Source organism: Pelodiscus sinensis, chromosome 8 (assembly GCF_049634645.1).
Source record: "Pelodiscus sinensis isolate JC-2024 chromosome 8, ASM4963464v1, whole genome shotgun sequence".
Lineage (NCBI taxonomy): Eukaryota > Metazoa > Chordata > Testudines > Trionychidae > Pelodiscus > Pelodiscus sinensis.
Window position 1 is genome coordinate 31,577,941 of NC_134718.1, and position 18,268 is coordinate 31,596,208.

Here is an 18,268-nt window from a genome sequence, read left to right on the forward strand (position 1 = left end):
CCTTTCCTCCCATGCAGCTGGATGTTCCTCTTACAGCCTGTTGTTCCACTTACAGAAAATTGCTTGTGGGAGTCATGTACGCGGGAGTCATGTATCTAGTAGAAGCAAAGGGATTAGCCAGATCCTACTAATACCCAGAGAATGCCCTAAGAGTAACTATCAGCTTTGTCTAAGATGACTCTGCTGTTCATGAAAGTAGAAGTGCGAGAACAACCTTGATTTGCAGCCCCCAAGGTTGGTGAAGATGGCTCTGCCAGCCCACAGTGCAGGAACTGAATTTGACTGTTCCAGTCTCTGATTCCCTTCCTACAGAATTATTCCAATGCACTTGAGCTCTCAGATAAAGTGTCTCTAAGGCTGTGTCTAGACTACATGGCTCCATCGATGGAGCCATGTAGATTAGACAGATAGGCAAAGGCAAATGAAGCCGCGATTTAAATGATCGCGGCTTCTTTTAAATTTACATGGCTGCCGCGCTGAGCCGACAAACAGCTGATCAGCTGTTTGTCAGCTCAGCGCGCTAGTCTGGACGCTCCCCTGCCAACATCACAGCCCTTTGTCGGCAGCCCCATTATTCCTCGTGGGATGAGGTTTACCGGGGCTGCCGACAAAGGGCTTTGATGTCGGCAGGGGAGCGTCCAGACTAGCGCGCTGAGCCGACAAACAGCTGATCAACTGTTTGTCGGCTCAGCGCAGCAGCCATGTAAATTTAAATGAAGCCGCGATCATTTAAATCACGGCTTCATTTGCCTTTGCCAAAAAAACAAATCTACATGGCTCCGTCGACGGAGCCATGTAGTTTAGACGTACCCTTAGTGTCCTAGTCCTGCCCTTCTACCACTCAGCCAGCCTTCCCCACTGTGACCAGCTATTCCAAGGATGTGCCACCTCACAGCTCTTCCGTGCACCTCAGTTATAACTTGAAGCAGACTTTCATAGAGTGCTACTAGATCCCAGCTCAATTTAACAAATAGACACCAGTCTTAACCTGCAACAATCACTGGTATGCCTGCTGCGGGTTCCTAAATTATTCTGTCTCTGTACTTTGCTTGTGATCTGCTGTCCCCTCTGCTATGCCAGTGCTGAACCGCCTCCTAGTACTGTTATTGCACTTCAGCCTCAAGTTGCAGTATGCTCTGTCATCATAGTCCTGGAGTCCATACAAGAAAGCAGGTGTGGGGAACCTTTTGACCCATAGAAAAATCAGTTGGGGGCCCCACACAAGTGAAAAGAAAAACAAACAAACAAAAAATCACAACCCAAACAAGCCATCACTGATGTGACCCTCTACTGAGAAGGAGAAAGACACTCTACACATTCTCCTAGCACACCAGAGCCTAGTGGAGCTCAGGATAGTAGATTGTGTGTGCACTAACCCCATGGTGGGATGGTGGGGAGGCTGGTCCTCAATGCTGGGGGGAGTCCTGAGCCTCAGGGGCCAGATCCAGAGCCGCATATGGCCCCCGGGTCTTAGTTCCCTACCCCTGCAATAATGCCTCTATATACAATGCAGCACCCTGCCATCGTAGTCCTAGATCTCACATTGCTCTAGCCATGCACCTCAAGCCCCACAAGCACATTTCTTATTAGTTCAGTGCTAGGCACCTTCCCTACTGACTAGAAACTGACAACATGGTCAAAACGACAAATGATCTGGTAGCACTTTATAGACTAACAAAACATGTAGATGGTATCACGAGGTTTCTCGGGCACAGCCCATTTCTTCAGATGACCGGAGTCATTCTTCAGATGACATGGTCAAAGTGTGTTGTGGTTCTAGGAGAAGGTGGTTCTTTCATCCACTAGGCTCAAAGGTCAGACTATCAAATGCATAAGCACAACGATTAGAAACAAAATGGGGAAGGGACGGAGGGACACTGGAAGGAGAAGAGGGGACTAGAGTGGGGGAAAGTTCATGTGTTTGTTCAATTTGGTTACAGATCTTCAGAGTTCTGTGGCAAGCCACCAGCAAAAGCTTGTATTCTGTACAAGGAAGTCTCATCCAGTCAGTGCTCTCAGAGGAAAGCCACCTGGTCTCGCCAGCCTTGAAGTCCTCCATTGGCACCAAGATCATTTCCAGGTTAGCGATGTGCTGGTTCCAGGCAGGAATGGGATCAATGTCTGCCTACCAGATTCGGTAGCACGGAGAGATTCTCCTCTTGTGCAAGTGTGACACCCTTGTATGTGGGTTGTGGGGAGACGGTGTGAGATACCAACTAAGCTCACTGGACATAATTGTTCCAGTAGGAGGACTTATATGTTCCGTGGGAGGGAGTGAAGAGAGGAGGGCCTGGCATCACAGGGGGTAAATAAAGCCTTTTGGCTCAGCTAACCCCGCTTTACCTGTAGCCAATGCCAAGCCTGCAGGGAGAATAAAAGGAAAGAGCCTGGCTCAGTTAGGGGCTGACCAGCAAGGAGACAGGAGTGTGGTTCTGCTGTCTGCAGGGCAGAAACCAAAACCGGTCCACTTGGCCAGTCACAGGAGAAAATAAGCCTCCGACTCTGCCCCTGGGACAAAGGGGGAAACCTGCTAGAACCCAGCTAAGGGGAAAATCTGGACTCTGGGGCCACGCCCCAAACTGAAGGACTTTTCTCATATACTGGGCCAGAGCTTCTAGGCTGGGGCACCAGCATCAGGGTTCTGCAACCCTTTTCTGCCAGCTAATTCCAGGACTTAACCACTAGGCCACCCTGCCACCAGGGAGACCTGTCTGCATTCTGTTTTTCATCTTCACAGGACGGTTCTAGTTCATCAGTCTCCCAGATAATCCCAGTTCAGTCTACAGAAGTACAAACACACCCAAAATTAGCTACCTGCCTCTTCATTTTTCCCTTGCCCCATCTGCAATACTAAATCCCCTTCATTTACCACTGGGTCCATGTCACTTCACCATAAGCTACACCATACTCATACCAGTACATGTCCTAACCAGCCCCAGAACAAAGGGAAGGTTAAAAGATGAAACCCTTCTCAAGAGCCTCTTTTCTCTCACTAGACAGAAGCTTGAACTTCTGTCTTCTTCAATGCCTGGTCCTGCAGAGACTCCTGGACAAAGCCTTCAGGAAGCTCTGGCTGGCATACTGGAAAAGCACCATCCCATAAGCATAATTAGCCAGCCTTTCAGGAGAACCTGCATGCGGTGCCCATCGGTGAGTAGCTCCAAACACTTGCAGAAGAATTTTCTTTCTAAAGTCTAGTGTAAAGATGCTTTTTCTAGTGTACCCACGGGGAGAAAAACAGAAACTTGCTCCAGACAGCGCCAAGTAGGCACATGAAATACTTACTGTATGTCAGGTATTCTTACCATTTTCCATTGTTCCCCATCTGATTATAGTGCTATGCAGAGTCCCCAAAGCTCCAGATACAGTTTCAAAATGTTATTGTTCATCTGCAGCACTGACGTAAAGGGCTCTCTGAGTAAAGCCATGGAGTCTGGATAAAGTACTTTGTAATAACACACAGAGCCATAGACATTAAAACTAGTGAACTGAGAAAGGAAATGTGGCCTAGGATACTGGGGCTACATGCTGTTGTTTTTGGAAGTGCAATGGGTTCTTTAATAGCACCCAAACAGTAGGCATCACAGATGGAAAGAACCATTTACTGAAAGTTTCATACCAAAGATTCAGAGGTGTAGCCATGTTAGTCTGTAATTTTAAAAACGAGTAGTCTTGTGGCACCTTAGAAACTTAACAAATATATAGAATCATAAGCTTTAATGGGTAAAACCCACTTTATCAGATGAAGGTACCACAGGACTACTTGTTATACAAAGGATTGTTAAACATTATTTCTATTATAGCAGTGCTGAGCCCCATAAAAAGGATAGTGAGAGCCAGCCTCTGCTCCAACAGCTTACAGCTGAAACAGACAAGTATGGGAGGGGAAGCAGGAATGTGAAGAGAGTTGCTCAAGGTCACAGCAGTGTAGTAGCAGAGTCAGGATCGGAATCCACATCTTCTGACACCCAATCCAGTGCACTATCCACTGGACCATGCCTTGTACAAGTTGCCTTATTAAAGTGGTCAGACTCATGATAGCATTCCAGTCTCTCACTGTTCCAGCCACAGCTATTAAACTGTCACTGTACAGCACAAGTTTCCCTCTCATGTCTACACTGCAACACATGTTTTGTACACCAGCTCATTTAAATGCATTTTCTTTGGCTTTGTAATTTTATGGATGGAGTCATTGATCTTAGCCACAAACTTTTCAGTCTTATGTCAGGTTGCTCCAAAGGCAAAACCAGCCCTTTTCTCTATTATGAACTCACTTACTGACTGGTCAGAGGTTGGGTTGTTAAATTTAGATTAATTAACTAATCAAATAGTCGATGGGATTTCCTCTGACTATATAGTCTATAAGGGCGCCTCTGCCTTTGAGCTGTAGCAAGAGCCCTACTAGCAGCAGGGACTCCCTTGCTAGCTCCATGTTCCCTGCGGCGCCTCAGCCTTTGAAATGTACAAGAGCCCCAAAAGTACTTAGTAGCCTGGAGCCCCACCACTTTGAAGTTGTCAGCCCACGTAATACAAGTGGGGTTGGACAGGGTCAGTACAAGACACTGCAGAAGGAAGAATTGCTGTTGATGCAGTAGGTAGTACTCCTCCCTCTGAGTCACTGTTTAATCAGAACCCCACTCTGATATTGCCAGGGGAAGAGGAAATGATGAACCATTTGCTGCTTGAGACGGATTGTCAATGGCCATTAAGCATCTCATGGAACTTTTTATTAGCTCTGGCCAAATTCCAGCTGGACCATAATATTCTACCTTCCAAAATTCCCCATGCAGTGCTGGGGCACTCTTGTTACCAGTCCTGAATATGTGGATCTTATGTTGCTGCAAACTGTACAAAGGCTGCCAGTGTCCATCCCAGAGATGGCCGCTTTTCAGTGATAGGTGAAATAATCCCTGTGTATATACTGCGTCCATTTTGTCCCTTGCTGTGGCACCTATGTACAATTGCCGTGATTGATATGATGAGTGTTTGTTTTCAGCTCAAAAGCTATTTGAAGACTTTTGGTAATAAGAGAGTCAAAATGGATGTCTCCAAGTCGTCAACAACATGGTGGTTCCACAGGTTCATCCATGTTCTGCGGGATGCCAAGAAGAGGGATGTCCTCCAGCTGCTGAGGAAAGCTCCGGAGAAGATGGTGTAAGTAAATCCCGCCGCAGTGACTATCCTTCCAGAAAAGGCTGCAGCTTTTCCTACTGACACCTGTGCAGTGGGCAGTTTCTGGACTCATTTTTAAGCATTAACTACATTTCATTCAGGAAGATATGAAAAGGGCATATTGTCATTCCCATCATCTCAAATGACCAGTCTGAAGATCAAGGACCATTTGTTTTAAGGATGTGGCCTCGGCTTCCAAGGCACCATAAGCCACTAGGATGTCTTTGATGCACATTCAGCACATTTTTAGTGTAAATGCTCTAGTGAATCTTTCAGAATCACGTGCCCCATATAAACGCCCTGCTCTACATATCCCATTCAGTAATTCCAGGACAATGTCATTTTCCACTTCCTATCCTGAACTGTTGTGTGGTGTTAGTGTGTGCTTTTAAAGGCTGCTGCCTTCCACCCAAGAGGTGGTTGCATTTCAGTGGTAGGTGAAATCTACATGTGATTACATATATGGTTCCACTTCATCAGCTGCTGCAAATTAGCTCACCCATGGAGGAAAGCTTCTCTAGGAAAGGCAGCTTGTTATTCATGTTTATAATGTATCCAACTGAAGCTGCTGCGGGTGTTTAACTAGGTAGACTGGACAGCGAGCTGGAATTACCCAGCACACTTTTTAAAAGCTTCTGGGCCAAAATTAGTCCTGATGTCTGTGGGTGCAGTTTCACTGACATCAGTGGAAGTCTGAATTTACTTCCTTATGTAGAATCAGGGGAAACAGGGAAAAGAGATCATATTCTCGGCTGGTATATCAGTGTGGGTTCATTTGATTTTAATGGATCTATACCAGTTTACACCAGTGAAGGATCTGGTCCCATCTCCCCATCTTCAGTTGTACATAGTGCTCATAATCCATTTTCTCCTCTCATTCCAGTCTCTTCTTCATTGATGCTGCAGTGGCTGCCCAGTCAACAGCTTCCTTGGCGGCGCTCTCTGAATTTCTAGATTTTAGCAACAAAAAGCAAGCGCCCCTGCTGGAGCAGTTTCTCTATGCTGCAGCCTTCTCTCCTCGGCCCTCAAAAGAACTTCTGCACCTGGTGCTAGTAAGTCATTTCCTCTCTCCCCTTCTGCTCTTTGGTAATCCGGCTACTGGATTTGGGCTTCATCCTGCTCTGATTAAGTTAATTGGAAAACTCCCAGTGACTTCAGTGGAGCAGGATAATGCTCTTGCAAAGGAGAATGATGAAATGCCAACTTAAGCATTGTGTGTGCATACCTGAAATGGGAATAAACATTCTGAGGAAATGTGTAGCATGGCTTTATATCAGTGAGCTGCAGTCAGTAAAACTTAATTGCCTGCTATGGAAACCAGCATATTGTGGGACTAGGCCATGAATTGCCACCTCTAAGGCAGGTCAGAGTAAGACTGGAGAGATTCGCTCAATAAACCGTGTGGGGTAATAACTAAAACATATTCTCTCTCTCTCTTCCCACTTGTCCTGCCTTAATTTTTTACACCCGCTCTCCCAGGATAAGCTGAATGGAAAGGAGTTAGACCCTGCCATCTGGGAAACAGGGATAATTGTCATTGGCTCACTAGCTGGCAAGTTGTGCCGGATGAAGCTGTGTGGATTGCAGGTAGGTTTCCTGACTCCAGTTATTCTTTTTAGACCTCCCCTTTTATCCCATGGCATCTTGAAAATTGTGTCATGCTCCTTTTTCACCCTCTTCTGTTTCTCTCTCCTCCAAATAAACAGGAAGTAGGACTTGGCATGGAAACTGTTCTGAGAAGATTAAGAGAGACCGAGGACAACTCTGAGATAATCATTTACCTGTTGTCCCTGCAGAATGCCCTGCTCCCTGAAACCATTCCTACCCTCCTGCATTATGCAGAGGAAGGGTCTGCTGCAGTCTCAGGTACAGCAGTATCTGCCCTACAAAGGTTCTCCTCTCAGCACATCACTACTGAGGTATGGAATGAGCCTACTTAGAATCAGACCTTTTCCTTATTCTTTTAAAGCAGCCTTCCATGAAACAGCCCAGGTGTCTGTGTCCCAGGAAGTACCTGGGATATAATTCTCACCTAGTCTCTTGATAACTACCAGACATCTCCAGCTTGTGCATCTGGGAGAAAATCCTTCCTTAAGCTTTACCTGCTATTCCCAGAAGTCCCTCTGTCCTGAACCTGGAAGGAATAAGTGGTGTGTACGCTTAGATGCTAGTACAGATTTATCCAAATAGCAGAGTCTCTATGTGATGACTGGACTTGCTGAAACTTGTTCTGCATATTACTGCAGCTGAAATTGGAACCTTTGTGGCTCATAGGCATTAGCCATCTCCAAAACCTAAGTCAGTAGGAAGTGATATATGGTTACTCGTTTTAAATCTGACATGTGGGTATGTCTACACTACAGAGTTTTTTCAGAATGGCCATGGTGGCCATTCCGCCCATAGTAATCACAGTTTACATGCGAGATAGCGTCCAGACTGAATGGATGCTATCTTTCAGAAAAGCAGATCCCTTTTTTGATGCACTTTGGCAGTGTGGACGCATTCTTTCGGAAGAAGTTTTTTCGGGAGATCTCTTCTGAAAGAAGCATGCAGTCTATCCATAGCCTACATCTCAGCATATCTTTCTAATCTCTAGAGGTCTCAACCTTTCTTTTAGAGGCAGCATTCTCCAGGCCATACCTCCCTTCTTCTACACTAAGAACATGAAGTGGCCCTGCAGAGCACTGGTGATGACTATACTTCTGATTTTTTTTTTGGAGTTGTAAACAGTAGGAGACCACCTGTTCAAAGCCCAAAATCTAACATGCAAAATGTAACATGAAATTGTAGCGTGACATGCAATTATGGTATTTGTGGTGTTGGAATGGTGAGGAGTAAAATTATAATGATATCCTAATATTAGGTGAAAAAGGCAATGAGGAGGATTTTCCATCAGACAAACAGAAACTATGAAAAAACCTGTCGACTGGCTGCTGCTGGAATTCTGTTGGACAATGAGCCTTTGCCCATGGACCTCACCAATATCTTGCTGGCCACCAGACAGCTGGAAGCAGAAATGTCAACATTTTTACTTTCGAAAATCCAGACCAGTTTACATTCTTACCATCACCCAGCCTGGTTAGTATGGAGACCGGAAAGTACTAAGTGTCACTCAGACCCAAATTCCTTTTTTCCTTTGTCCTCTAGAGTCACTCCATCACCTTCTTTTTCCCATTTTTCCTTCTCCTCACCATTCTCTCTCTTCATGGTCATCTGTTAATCTTTTTTGTTATTTTTTCCTTTAAGCAAACTAAATTGATTTACGTTCCCAGCTTTGTTGCCTCAGTCCAGTGTTATTCCTTGTGTGATGGCCAGTTGAAAGCAGTAAACAATATTATATGGAACCCCAAAATGACAGTGTAAAACATAGAGGTGTTTGGAAGCCAAACCCCAGGTTTGCAAGACATATGAGCAATGATATCAGACTCTCCAGATTCTCAAAAAGAAAATCAACAAATCAACAGCTGACTGAAATGCAAAAGTTATTGAGCTAGGCAAATAGTGGTAGAGTGAAGGAACTCAGTCTATTTGGCTTAACAAAAGAGAAGGTTACAGGGTAACTCGATCACAGATTGTAAGCACGTACATGGGTAACTGATATTTGGTAATGGGCTTTTTAAATTTAGCAGACAAAGGATAGTAAGATCCAGTGGCTGAAGTTTGAAGCAGAACAAATTCAAACTAGAAATAAGATGTAAATTTAAGGAACGGGAGGGGGGTGGATTCTCCCTCAGGAGCATTTTTATAATCAAGATTGAATGATTATGTTAAATTATTTGTGGGGAGCTCTGTGTCCTGTGATATACAGGAGCTCAGGTCAGATTTTTGCAGCAATCCCTTCTAGACTTAGAATCCATGATATATCACACCAATGTATTTGAATACATTTATTCGGGTAAAAAAGTGAATCCAGTGCAAAGGTATTCACAATCTCTTCATTTATTTTCTGCAAACATTTATAACAAGCAGCTTTTCATTCACAAAGATATATGCAGAAAGGGAAAGTGTTGTAATGCTCCAGTGAACAGCTATTCACAGGAGTGTTCGCGTAGCCATCCTGAAAGCATCCAGTCAGGAAAGAAACAATACCACAGTCACCTGCATTACTATTACACCCTTGAATAGTAAATTGGAGAGAACTGTTAATCAAAGCAGTACTCGGGATAAGTCATTTGTAAGCAATTCACAGGCCAGGATATGTTGGCAGAAACCAGTACTTAAATCATTCTGAGTAACAGACTAATTCATTAAAAAAGTTTGCAGATAATTCAATAATAGAAGAAGATTGGCCTGTGTGAATACTTCATCCAGCACTAGCACATCACTTTCTCTTCTTGTAGGAACATAACTACACTCAGACCCAGGAAACCCTGAGCTAGGGAAGGTTTTTATACCACTTCATAATTCCACTCTGCTCTACTGTCTCACCCTCATTTTCTTCTTCTGTCATGCTCCATGTTCTTTTGTTCTTCTGTTCTTCTTGTGCTGCAGAGCCACTAATTATAACCACTATGAAGGCTCAAACTTATACATGTCATTAATAGTTGCCCATGCCATATGGGATATTACTAAGCTATTTTCTCCCTCCCTAATGCGATACAAAAGAAGAGAGAGATTATAAAGGAGTGTGTTTAAGTATAGCTATTTTCATGCCATTTAAGCTGTTCTTAGTGTGTCCTTTATACTATGTATAATTAAGTGCATATCTCCTGCCTTGTCTATAAAACCTTCCAAAAAAGCAGCTGTCTTTTCTGAGTTGCTTTAGATTCAGACACTAGATTTTCCTCTTTTTCTGTCCCACACATACACGCCTTTTCCTACTTTTTTTTCTCCTAGGAAAGCAATGAAAGAAATTCTGAAAGATCCACACATCAATAATTACAACTACCTCTCCAAACTGGGCAGTTCCTCTTCTTTCTTGGGACCATTGGCAGGTGACAACATGGACAAAATTATGTTTAAGCTCATCTCAAAAGGCTATGTGAAAGGACCTGTAGGCAGAGCCTACTTTTGGAATCCATTGTCAAAGGGTCCTGGGAGTTACAAGGGATCTTTAACTTGTCTGACAGTCCCAAATTTTACATGAGGTGCAGAGAGTCCTCTGTATGTGTTCTCAGATGTCTAAGCACACTGGCTATTTCTCCACTCCCTGTATTTGTGTGTAGTTTAAGAGCAATGGAAAGGAAAGGAGATGGAAAGATATGGGAGGGAAAGTAACTGTTGTGGTAGGGCCATCCCAATCCTAAAGCGGCTCTCCATATATAGAGCACAAGGACTCCTTTATGAAGTGAGGCACAGAAGCAGTCAGACATGGACACACACTGGCAGAGCCATTGTTCTTGATTCCTTACAAAGCCTATCAGTGCCACTCTGCATCTGGCTGATAGGTTTGTGTGGAGGCTGTTGTTCAACCTCAACACTTCCTCCTGTTCCCATCACCCAGACACACCTGTTTTTGACCTACTACTTGTCAAAGGACAGCCCCACCTGGAGCACCCTTCTGGGACAGCCACAGCTTGCCAAATAAACCTGCCTCAGTTTCCCCTTTTAGAGACTCCAGTAACTCTATATCAGGTTCTCTTACTTAAACAACACCCCTACCACACGCAGGGCATATAGTCCTTAACGCCCCATTCTTCCCAGCAGGCCATCCCCCACACCAGTCTCTGCTGGAAATATTTCCATGTCATACTCCAGTGTCTTCCACCACACCTGGGCTCCTTGTGAGTCCTCTTCTCTCTGTCTGCCAGGACACACACATACACACCGAGCCCTTCCAGCTAGAGTTGCACCCCACCTCTTCCCATTTGGAACACCCACAGCCTTTCTGCTGGGAGGGATCCACACCAGGGGATAATCCCTGCTTCCCCTGCCCTCTGACTCTTCTGGTAGATCTGCAGCATCCCTCTTATTTCAGCTCCTAGGTCAGATTGTTAATTGATTATGTGTGGGATGGTGTTATTCATCTACCATAGCCTGGAAGCTATTGAATTCTAGTGATGTGATCTGAATAAGGTTAGTAAAAGTCTACAGACACATCTCTGATTTTTCCAGGAACCCACCAAGTTATATAGCAAGGTAATTTCCCTGCACCCTCCTCAGAGCTCTTCACTAATTTGACACTTTGAACACAGAAGGCCACACTGGTCTTCTCTGCAATTCCAATGCCAACATTTTCAAACCTTCCCATTACATTACATGGGAGGCCTCCAAGCTCTTTATTGTCCATTCAGATAATTTCAGTGTGTCCCTCCTCTTTTAGCCAGTAGTGGGATATTTTAAAATAGTGCTGGCTGCTGTACAACTCCCCTTGCTGGTGCCTCTTTCTGTCTTTCAGTCACCGAGGACATGCTGTCCACTTTCAGTCTGGAGCTGCTATTCACTGAGAGTGGTCTCCTGAGGAAGAGCGTCTCTGGTTTCTTACTACAAAGCCATGGCCACCAGCTTCAGGCAGCTCAGGTCTGCTATTAGCTTTTGTCCCCAAGGGTGAAACACTTTTAAAATGCCTGAGCAGCAGATACACATGCAGGAACTTGGAATTCCCGCATCATGCCAGCACATTCAATATCTCCTCTCTCACGTTCCTTGTAGACCTGGTGGTTCCTAGTATTTAAGTTCATGTATATATTCTGAAGCCTCCAGAACATCAGCTGCATCTAGTCACACATGGAAAGCTTAATGCCTTAGCTGTTATCTGTGTTATTCACTGTTCTGAAGTAGGAACCAGGACAAACCTGCTGTTTGACATTTTAAGAGTATCTCTACTGACATTTTCTCAACTTGGCTAAACGTCCCACACAACAACTTTTTTTTCATCTTCCATCTATGGATATATGGGCCCATATCTTCACCTGTTGTAAATCAACTTCATTCCATTGACTTTGATGAAGTTGCACCTATTTATGCCAGCTGAGGATCTAGCCCATGGCATCTTCAAAAAGACTGGAGCAGAGACACTGCTGTTATAAATAATGATGTTTGTAAATTTACTATTGCAAAGACTGAGTGAACTCCTGGCCCTAAAGTCAATTGGAGTTTTAACATTAGTAGGTCACCCTGAGCTTGGGTGAAATCTGGAAGCTACTGAGTGCCCCCATATTATGAGAAATTTGCTCGCATGCTCATGCTTTAGTAAGAGACAATTTTACATCATGGTCTGATCCACACTTTACACAGTGCAAAGAGATCTGCCCCTCCCCCCCCCTAAGATTTCTGTGGATCTGAAACCCCTCTAAGGCTATGTCTACACTCGTGGCTTCTTGCAGGAGAAATATGCAAATGAGGCTAAGCGTGGAATATTGCCGAGCCTCATTTGCATACCTAATGAGCCGCCATTTTTGCGGGCTCTTGTACCTGAAGCAGCTGTCTATACTGCCCCTTCGTGCTCAAAAAAACCCCTCTTGTGCAATGCCATTATGCTGATTAATTTCAGGAATAACAGCATTGCGCAAGAAGGGGCAGTGTAGACAGCTGCTTTGGGCGCAAGAGCCTCTTATGCAAAAATGGTGGCTCATTAGATATGCAAATGAGGCTCAGCGATATTCCGTGCTTAGCCTCATTTGCATATTTCTCGCACAAGAAACCGCGAGTGTAGACATAGAGTAAGATTTCTATGGTGCTAATCACTCTGTAGGCTTAATTATAAATGAAATTTTTATTTTTATCTATTTATTGTACTTACATGCCCACCATCACTGTAGTACCAAAGCATCTGATCATCTTTAATATATTTATCCCACAACACCCATGTGAAGTAGGTAGCTACTATTCTTCCCATTTTACAGATGGGGTACTGAGGCACAAAGCACTCAGGGACATGCCCAAGATCACTGTGACAGAGCAGGACACTTTACCGTGTCACCCAAGTCCCCAGCTGGTATCCTAACCAGTGGACATCCCTCCTCTCTACTTTAATTAACATCCTTCAGAGAAACAATATAAAATACTAGAACCCAATTCTCCCCTGCTATGACACCTGTATTATTTGCACTTGTCCAAAATGGTGTAAAATGATACCGAATCAGATCAATAGTATTTAGCAATCACTTTGCTTGGCTGTAAATGACTGCTCGAGAGACAGGCCAGTCTTGTACCAGGCTCACTAGGCTTTAAATGCAATCACCTTCCCATTCAGTAGGCCCATGGGCAGCTGTTACTTGAATCAGTAGTACACGGATGTAAAACTAACTACTCCCAATGCAAGTGTTTCTATCAGCACATCAATTGAGTTACCCTCAAAAGGCAGGGGGGTGTTTTTATCCAGCTTTCCCCAATGGAAGTAGTGAAAATCAACCCTGGAGAAAGCCTCGCCCTGTGCAGCACATTTTCTCCACTTATGTATTTTAGGTCTCTCTTGAAGCCCAGGGGTTGGATGCTGTGCTGGGAGAGAGTGGCACTGAAGGAGAAGAGGAACAGGAGCTGATGGCTGGGATGTCCGCCATTTTCTTCGATGTCCAGTTACGGCCAATTGTTTTCTTCCGAGGTTATGCAGATTTAATGGCCAAGGTCCTCTTAAGCAGCGGAGAGCCAACCAGCGTGGTGAAAGGGAATGTCCTGCTGATGGATCATGAGCAGGTAATGGTCATATGGTGTGCATCCAAGCTGCCTGTGAACGGGCACCATGGTATACTGCAGCTCAGTGAATATCCAGCTTGCAATCAGTTGCTCATGCCCGATACTCATGTGCGTGTCAAATCTAGCCAAGAGTGTCCTTGATCAAAGGATGTGACGTATTGGCTGAGTTGGTTCTGAGAAGTGGATTCCTCACCTGGCTTCCATCCTGCCTTCCCTTGCCCAGGCCACCCGGCGTGGGAGCTCAGCACAGTCAGTGTCCCCACTGGCCAGCAGCTGTTGAGCATTTTTGGATGAACATCTATGATCAAGAAAGGTGCTTCTCAAACCTAAAGAAATACTTTTTTTCCTATTCTTCAGGCAATTCCACTTCAGTCGGGGCTGCAAACCGTGGTTAAACTTCAGGGGGCACTTGGATTAGATATTTCTGCAACCATTGATATGAATATATGGGAGCAAGAATCAAGAACCAGCATCAAAACAAGGTAAATGAGAGAAAACTTATTTAGTCTCTGAACACTCTGGTTGGAGACTTAGGGATTTGGCACCTAGGGTATGTCTAGACTACATGGCTCCGTCAACGGAGCCATGTAGATGAGTTTACTAGACATAGGAAAATGAAGCGGCGATTTAAATAATTGCCGCTTCATTTACATCAAAATGCCCACCGCGTTGTGCCGATCAGCTGTTTGGCGGCACAGCGGGGCAGTCTGGACGCGCTGCGGTTGACAAGGGAAGCGTTTGTCAACTGCTCCGGTAAACCTCATTTCATGAGGCATACTGGAGTGGTCGACAAAGGCTTCCATTGTCAACCACGGCGCGTCCAGACTGCCTCGCTGTGCCGCCAAACAGCTGATCGGCACAGCGTGGTGGGCATTTTGATGTAAATGAAGCGGCGATTATTTAAATCGCCGCTTCATTTTCCTATGTCTAGTAAACTCATCTACATGGCTCCGTTGACGGAGCCATGTAGTCTAGTCATACCCCTACTGTCAATTAGAACAGCCTAGGGCTGCTCCAAATAGAACAGATCTAGGGCTGCTCCAATTTTTGTAACAGCCCCAAGGGGCTATTTTATAGATTGGCCAGAGATAACTAGAGCTCCATGCTCTTCAGCCATCACTTCTCCACCAAATACACCAGTACACATTCTATACTGGGGTGAGGGAGCAGCATAGTGTCTCCTATACCTTTTTGTCAGCTCTGAGAGCTACACCTGTTACACACTCCTAGAAACCTACCCCAATGAACCAGGGATCTCACAAAAAGAAGTTAGCAACTTCTGAAAAGATCTGCCTCCCTATGAACATAAGACACCTGTCACTCATCACTGTCTTTAAGCTCCCATAGCCTGTACTTGAGATCAGGCTAAAAGCCTCACCTGGACAGATGGGTTTAAATAACATTTTTCGGCACCTCCCCTTCCTTCAGGATCAGGAAGCACCACACAGCTAAGAAATAATGAAATTGTAGAGTGCCAGGATTGCACAGACACCGTGTTCAGTGACCGAATTTATGCTTTTCCCATTGCAGGGGTGGACTGGCCATTGACTTCACAGCAGAAATTGATGCCCCTTCCTTTCAAGCCAGTGTGAAAAGCCAGACAGAGGCAGAAGCCTCAATCAATTTTGATACAGCAGTTAGATTTTCTGGAAGTCCTGTGCTCATGTGTCTGCAGCTAAGGGAGGAGCAGCTCCCTTACAGGTAAGCTGAGATATTCTAGTCCAGGATCTGCTAGGTGTGGTTTTCTATTCAGGGACAGGGATTAGAGCACTCCTCCCATCAGAGACACTCTCACACCAAACATAGTGTTTAGTTTGTGACTCCAGTGGCAGTAAAGGTGTGGAGGGAAATCATGCACTATTTCCCCCCATCTTCCTGAACCAAGAACTCAGTTCAAAACTTTGACAATAGTGCTGACTACTTCCAGCAGTGCTTGGCCTTCCACACTGTCGTGAGCATCTGAGATATCCAGGGACACAAAAGCTAAGGGTACAAGAGGGGAAGCCATTACGAAAGCCACTTCTCACTTTCCAATAAGAATCAAGTTATTTATTGCCCTGTTTCATTTGTGTGTGATAAGGGTTGTCCAGAATTGGACTTAAAGCAGGTTTTGATTAGTCCTTCCATCAGGAGAGGTCAGTAAAGGGTTAAAGAAAGCTTTGGATGATGCTGGAGAGTTAGTCAGCCTAAGGAGTATTAAGATGGAGCCCTGTGCCTAGAAGAATGTCGGGCTGTCTTTTACAGGACTGTGGTGATAAACCTCTCTTGTACTGTAACTGCTGGGCCTAATGCCAGTATTGATCTTACCCCAGATATAACATCACTGTTTTCTTAGGCTGCTGCTGATAAATCCTTCATTGCTCCTTCTTGACATAAATAAATGTCAAGCAGTTTGTTGCTGCTGTTTGACGTCAGGGGCAGACACCGGGGCACTGTTCCCATGACTTATGAACTAACTCAGACTAACAGGGCTGCATATAGCTGAGCTGTCTGAAATACTTACAATAATAAATGGACATGCTCCCATAGAATAGCCCTGGGCCTCTTAACCACACCAGTGATACCACAGGGACATGAAGGGAACCTCATCTACAGGTCACACCTCAAAACCAGGCAATTAGAGGAGCCCTTTGAAGAGTGAAACTCTTGAGGAGTTATTCATTTCTCCACAGCTTTTCCTGAAAGTCCTTGCCTCTTCCACCCGAGGCCCAGACAAGTGTCAGAGATCAACTTGTTCTCTAAGAATCTTGCCCATTTTAATCAGGTGCTGGGAGCAGAAGGATCACTTCAGACAGCAGTGGTTCATCCTCCCATGGAAACAGTTAGGCCCCATCTGCATTACTGATGAAACTATCCGCAAAATTTCCCTGCCCAGTGTGATGAAATGTTGGGAAATGTCTTAGAGTGTGTTAGTTAACCTGTGCTAGAGATTAAACTCACAGCACTGTTGTATAACATGGATAGAATAATGATTTCAAGGGGCAATATATCCCCATTGTTAAAAAAAACACCTGCCAGAATGTGTCATAACATCCCAATAGATCAGACTTTTAAGGAATGAGTGAGGTATGAATCTGCTCGCGAGCTGCACTGTCCGGTGATCTGCGCATGCGCAGATTGTTCTGTACATGCGCAGATCGCCCGAAACTGGCTCTTCCAGGTTACAATCTACGCACCACGGGTGAGTAGATTGTATAATTTGTCAAGCCCTGCCCATCAGAATGGAGCAGACTGATTTGAGCAGACAAGTTGGGTCCAATCTTGTATTTTCTAAAGTCTCCTAACTTCTGATGTTCTTTCTTATTGTTCTGCCCAACAGAGAAATCTTTACAACCTCTGAATCATCACTGAACCAAAGCATCACTGTTCGCAAGGGGAGACAGGGTACTATTGCTGGTCGCGAGCTTCCCTTGCACAAGGCCAACTCTGAGATGTGCAAGATCCTATTGACAGAGGCAAAGGAGCAGTAGAGGAATCAATGTGTGCTAGGACTGGATTTATCCTTCCTCCCTTTTCCTTGGTTACAACTCTCAATGAGCTGCATTCCATGAGCCAGACCGGGACTGATATGGGCAGCCCAGAGCCCTTTCTGGTTCACACAAGCGTCTGCTTTTAACTGACATGAAAAATGAGTGAACCTATTGCAGGGAAATATACTGAAATCAGGACGCCAAAAGTAGTGGGACATGAATTCCTACAGTCCATCAAGAGAAGTCTCTTGTAAAGGGCTCACTCTGAAATGTGCAAGATCCTATTGGCACACTCAAAGAAACAGTAAAAGAATTAACATGTTCTGGGTCTGACCTTTAGAATCCTTAAGACAGCAAGAAGGGGAAAAGAATTTGCATTATCATGAACTCTTCCCTGAGATGCTCATGCTCCAGATGGGATGGTCCCTTAGAAGCAAAACTGGGCCACCATAAGTGTCACAGCTGAGTCCCTTTATTTTGAGAGTCATAAGGTGAATTTCAGCCAGTATTACAAAAGTGTGCTGAGAGAAGATACCCAGAATGGAGAGCCAATAGACACATTTCTTCCCACTTACCTGAGCAACTGCAATCAAGTTAGCTTTTCCAGAGAGACTGGTCAAAACTTCCAGGGACTGAGGAAACTAATGGAATCCAATGTTGCAAGATTTGGTAACTATAATAGGGTTCCATGTGAAAAAGGGGAGCTTCATTTTTAGGGGTATTTGATTTTTGGGGAAAAAGCAGTAAGACAAAAAAGCTGAACATTCTGTGAGCAATTATACATTTCTTTTGGTATAATTAAAAGTGTTTGTAACTGAAGAGGAGTTTCTCAGTTCTCTCACAACTAGAACTTCTTCTACTTAATCCTTCAGTGACATCATGCTCTGTTGCCAGGGAAATGATGATGTCACAAATCCAGAAAGAAAAATGAGGCTGAGAGTGGCAAATCCTTTGTTTAAATAGGGTGAATTCACCTCTGGCATAACTTCTAACTTTTGACCCACACAGCTTTCAGGATTAGAAAGAATAATTAAACACATTATAGAAAATTA

The 18,268-nt window shown here is 44.6% G+C and overlaps 1 protein-coding gene across 1 annotated transcript in view; it reads left to right on the forward strand.

The window, feature by feature from the left end:
- The window catches only part of LOC102444059 (microsomal triglyceride transfer protein-like), a 33,063-nt gene extending 15,028 nt beyond the window's left edge, over nucleotides 1–18,035 (forward strand). The window contains exons 6-18 of the mRNA XM_006122788.3: nucleotides 1,941–2,080; nucleotides 2,997–3,150; nucleotides 4,997–5,154; nucleotides 6,056–6,224; nucleotides 6,652–6,759; nucleotides 6,879–7,091; nucleotides 8,036–8,250; nucleotides 10,009–10,106; nucleotides 11,510–11,631; nucleotides 13,519–13,746; nucleotides 14,104–14,228; nucleotides 15,277–15,447; nucleotides 17,066–18,035. Of these exons, the coding sequence (XP_006122850.3) occupies nucleotides 1,941–2,080; nucleotides 2,997–3,150; nucleotides 4,997–5,154; nucleotides 6,056–6,224; nucleotides 6,652–6,759; nucleotides 6,879–7,091; nucleotides 8,036–8,250; nucleotides 10,009–10,106; nucleotides 11,510–11,631; nucleotides 13,519–13,746; nucleotides 14,104–14,228; nucleotides 15,277–15,447; nucleotides 17,066–17,216 (2,052 nt within the window). The 3' untranslated portion in view covers nucleotides 17,217–18,035. The remainder of the gene's footprint in view (nucleotides 1–1,940; nucleotides 2,081–2,996; nucleotides 3,151–4,996; nucleotides 5,155–6,055; nucleotides 6,225–6,651; nucleotides 6,760–6,878; nucleotides 7,092–8,035; nucleotides 8,251–10,008; nucleotides 10,107–11,509; nucleotides 11,632–13,518; nucleotides 13,747–14,103; nucleotides 14,229–15,276; nucleotides 15,448–17,065) is intronic.
- The last annotated feature ends 233 nt before the right edge of the window (nucleotides 18,036–18,268 follow it).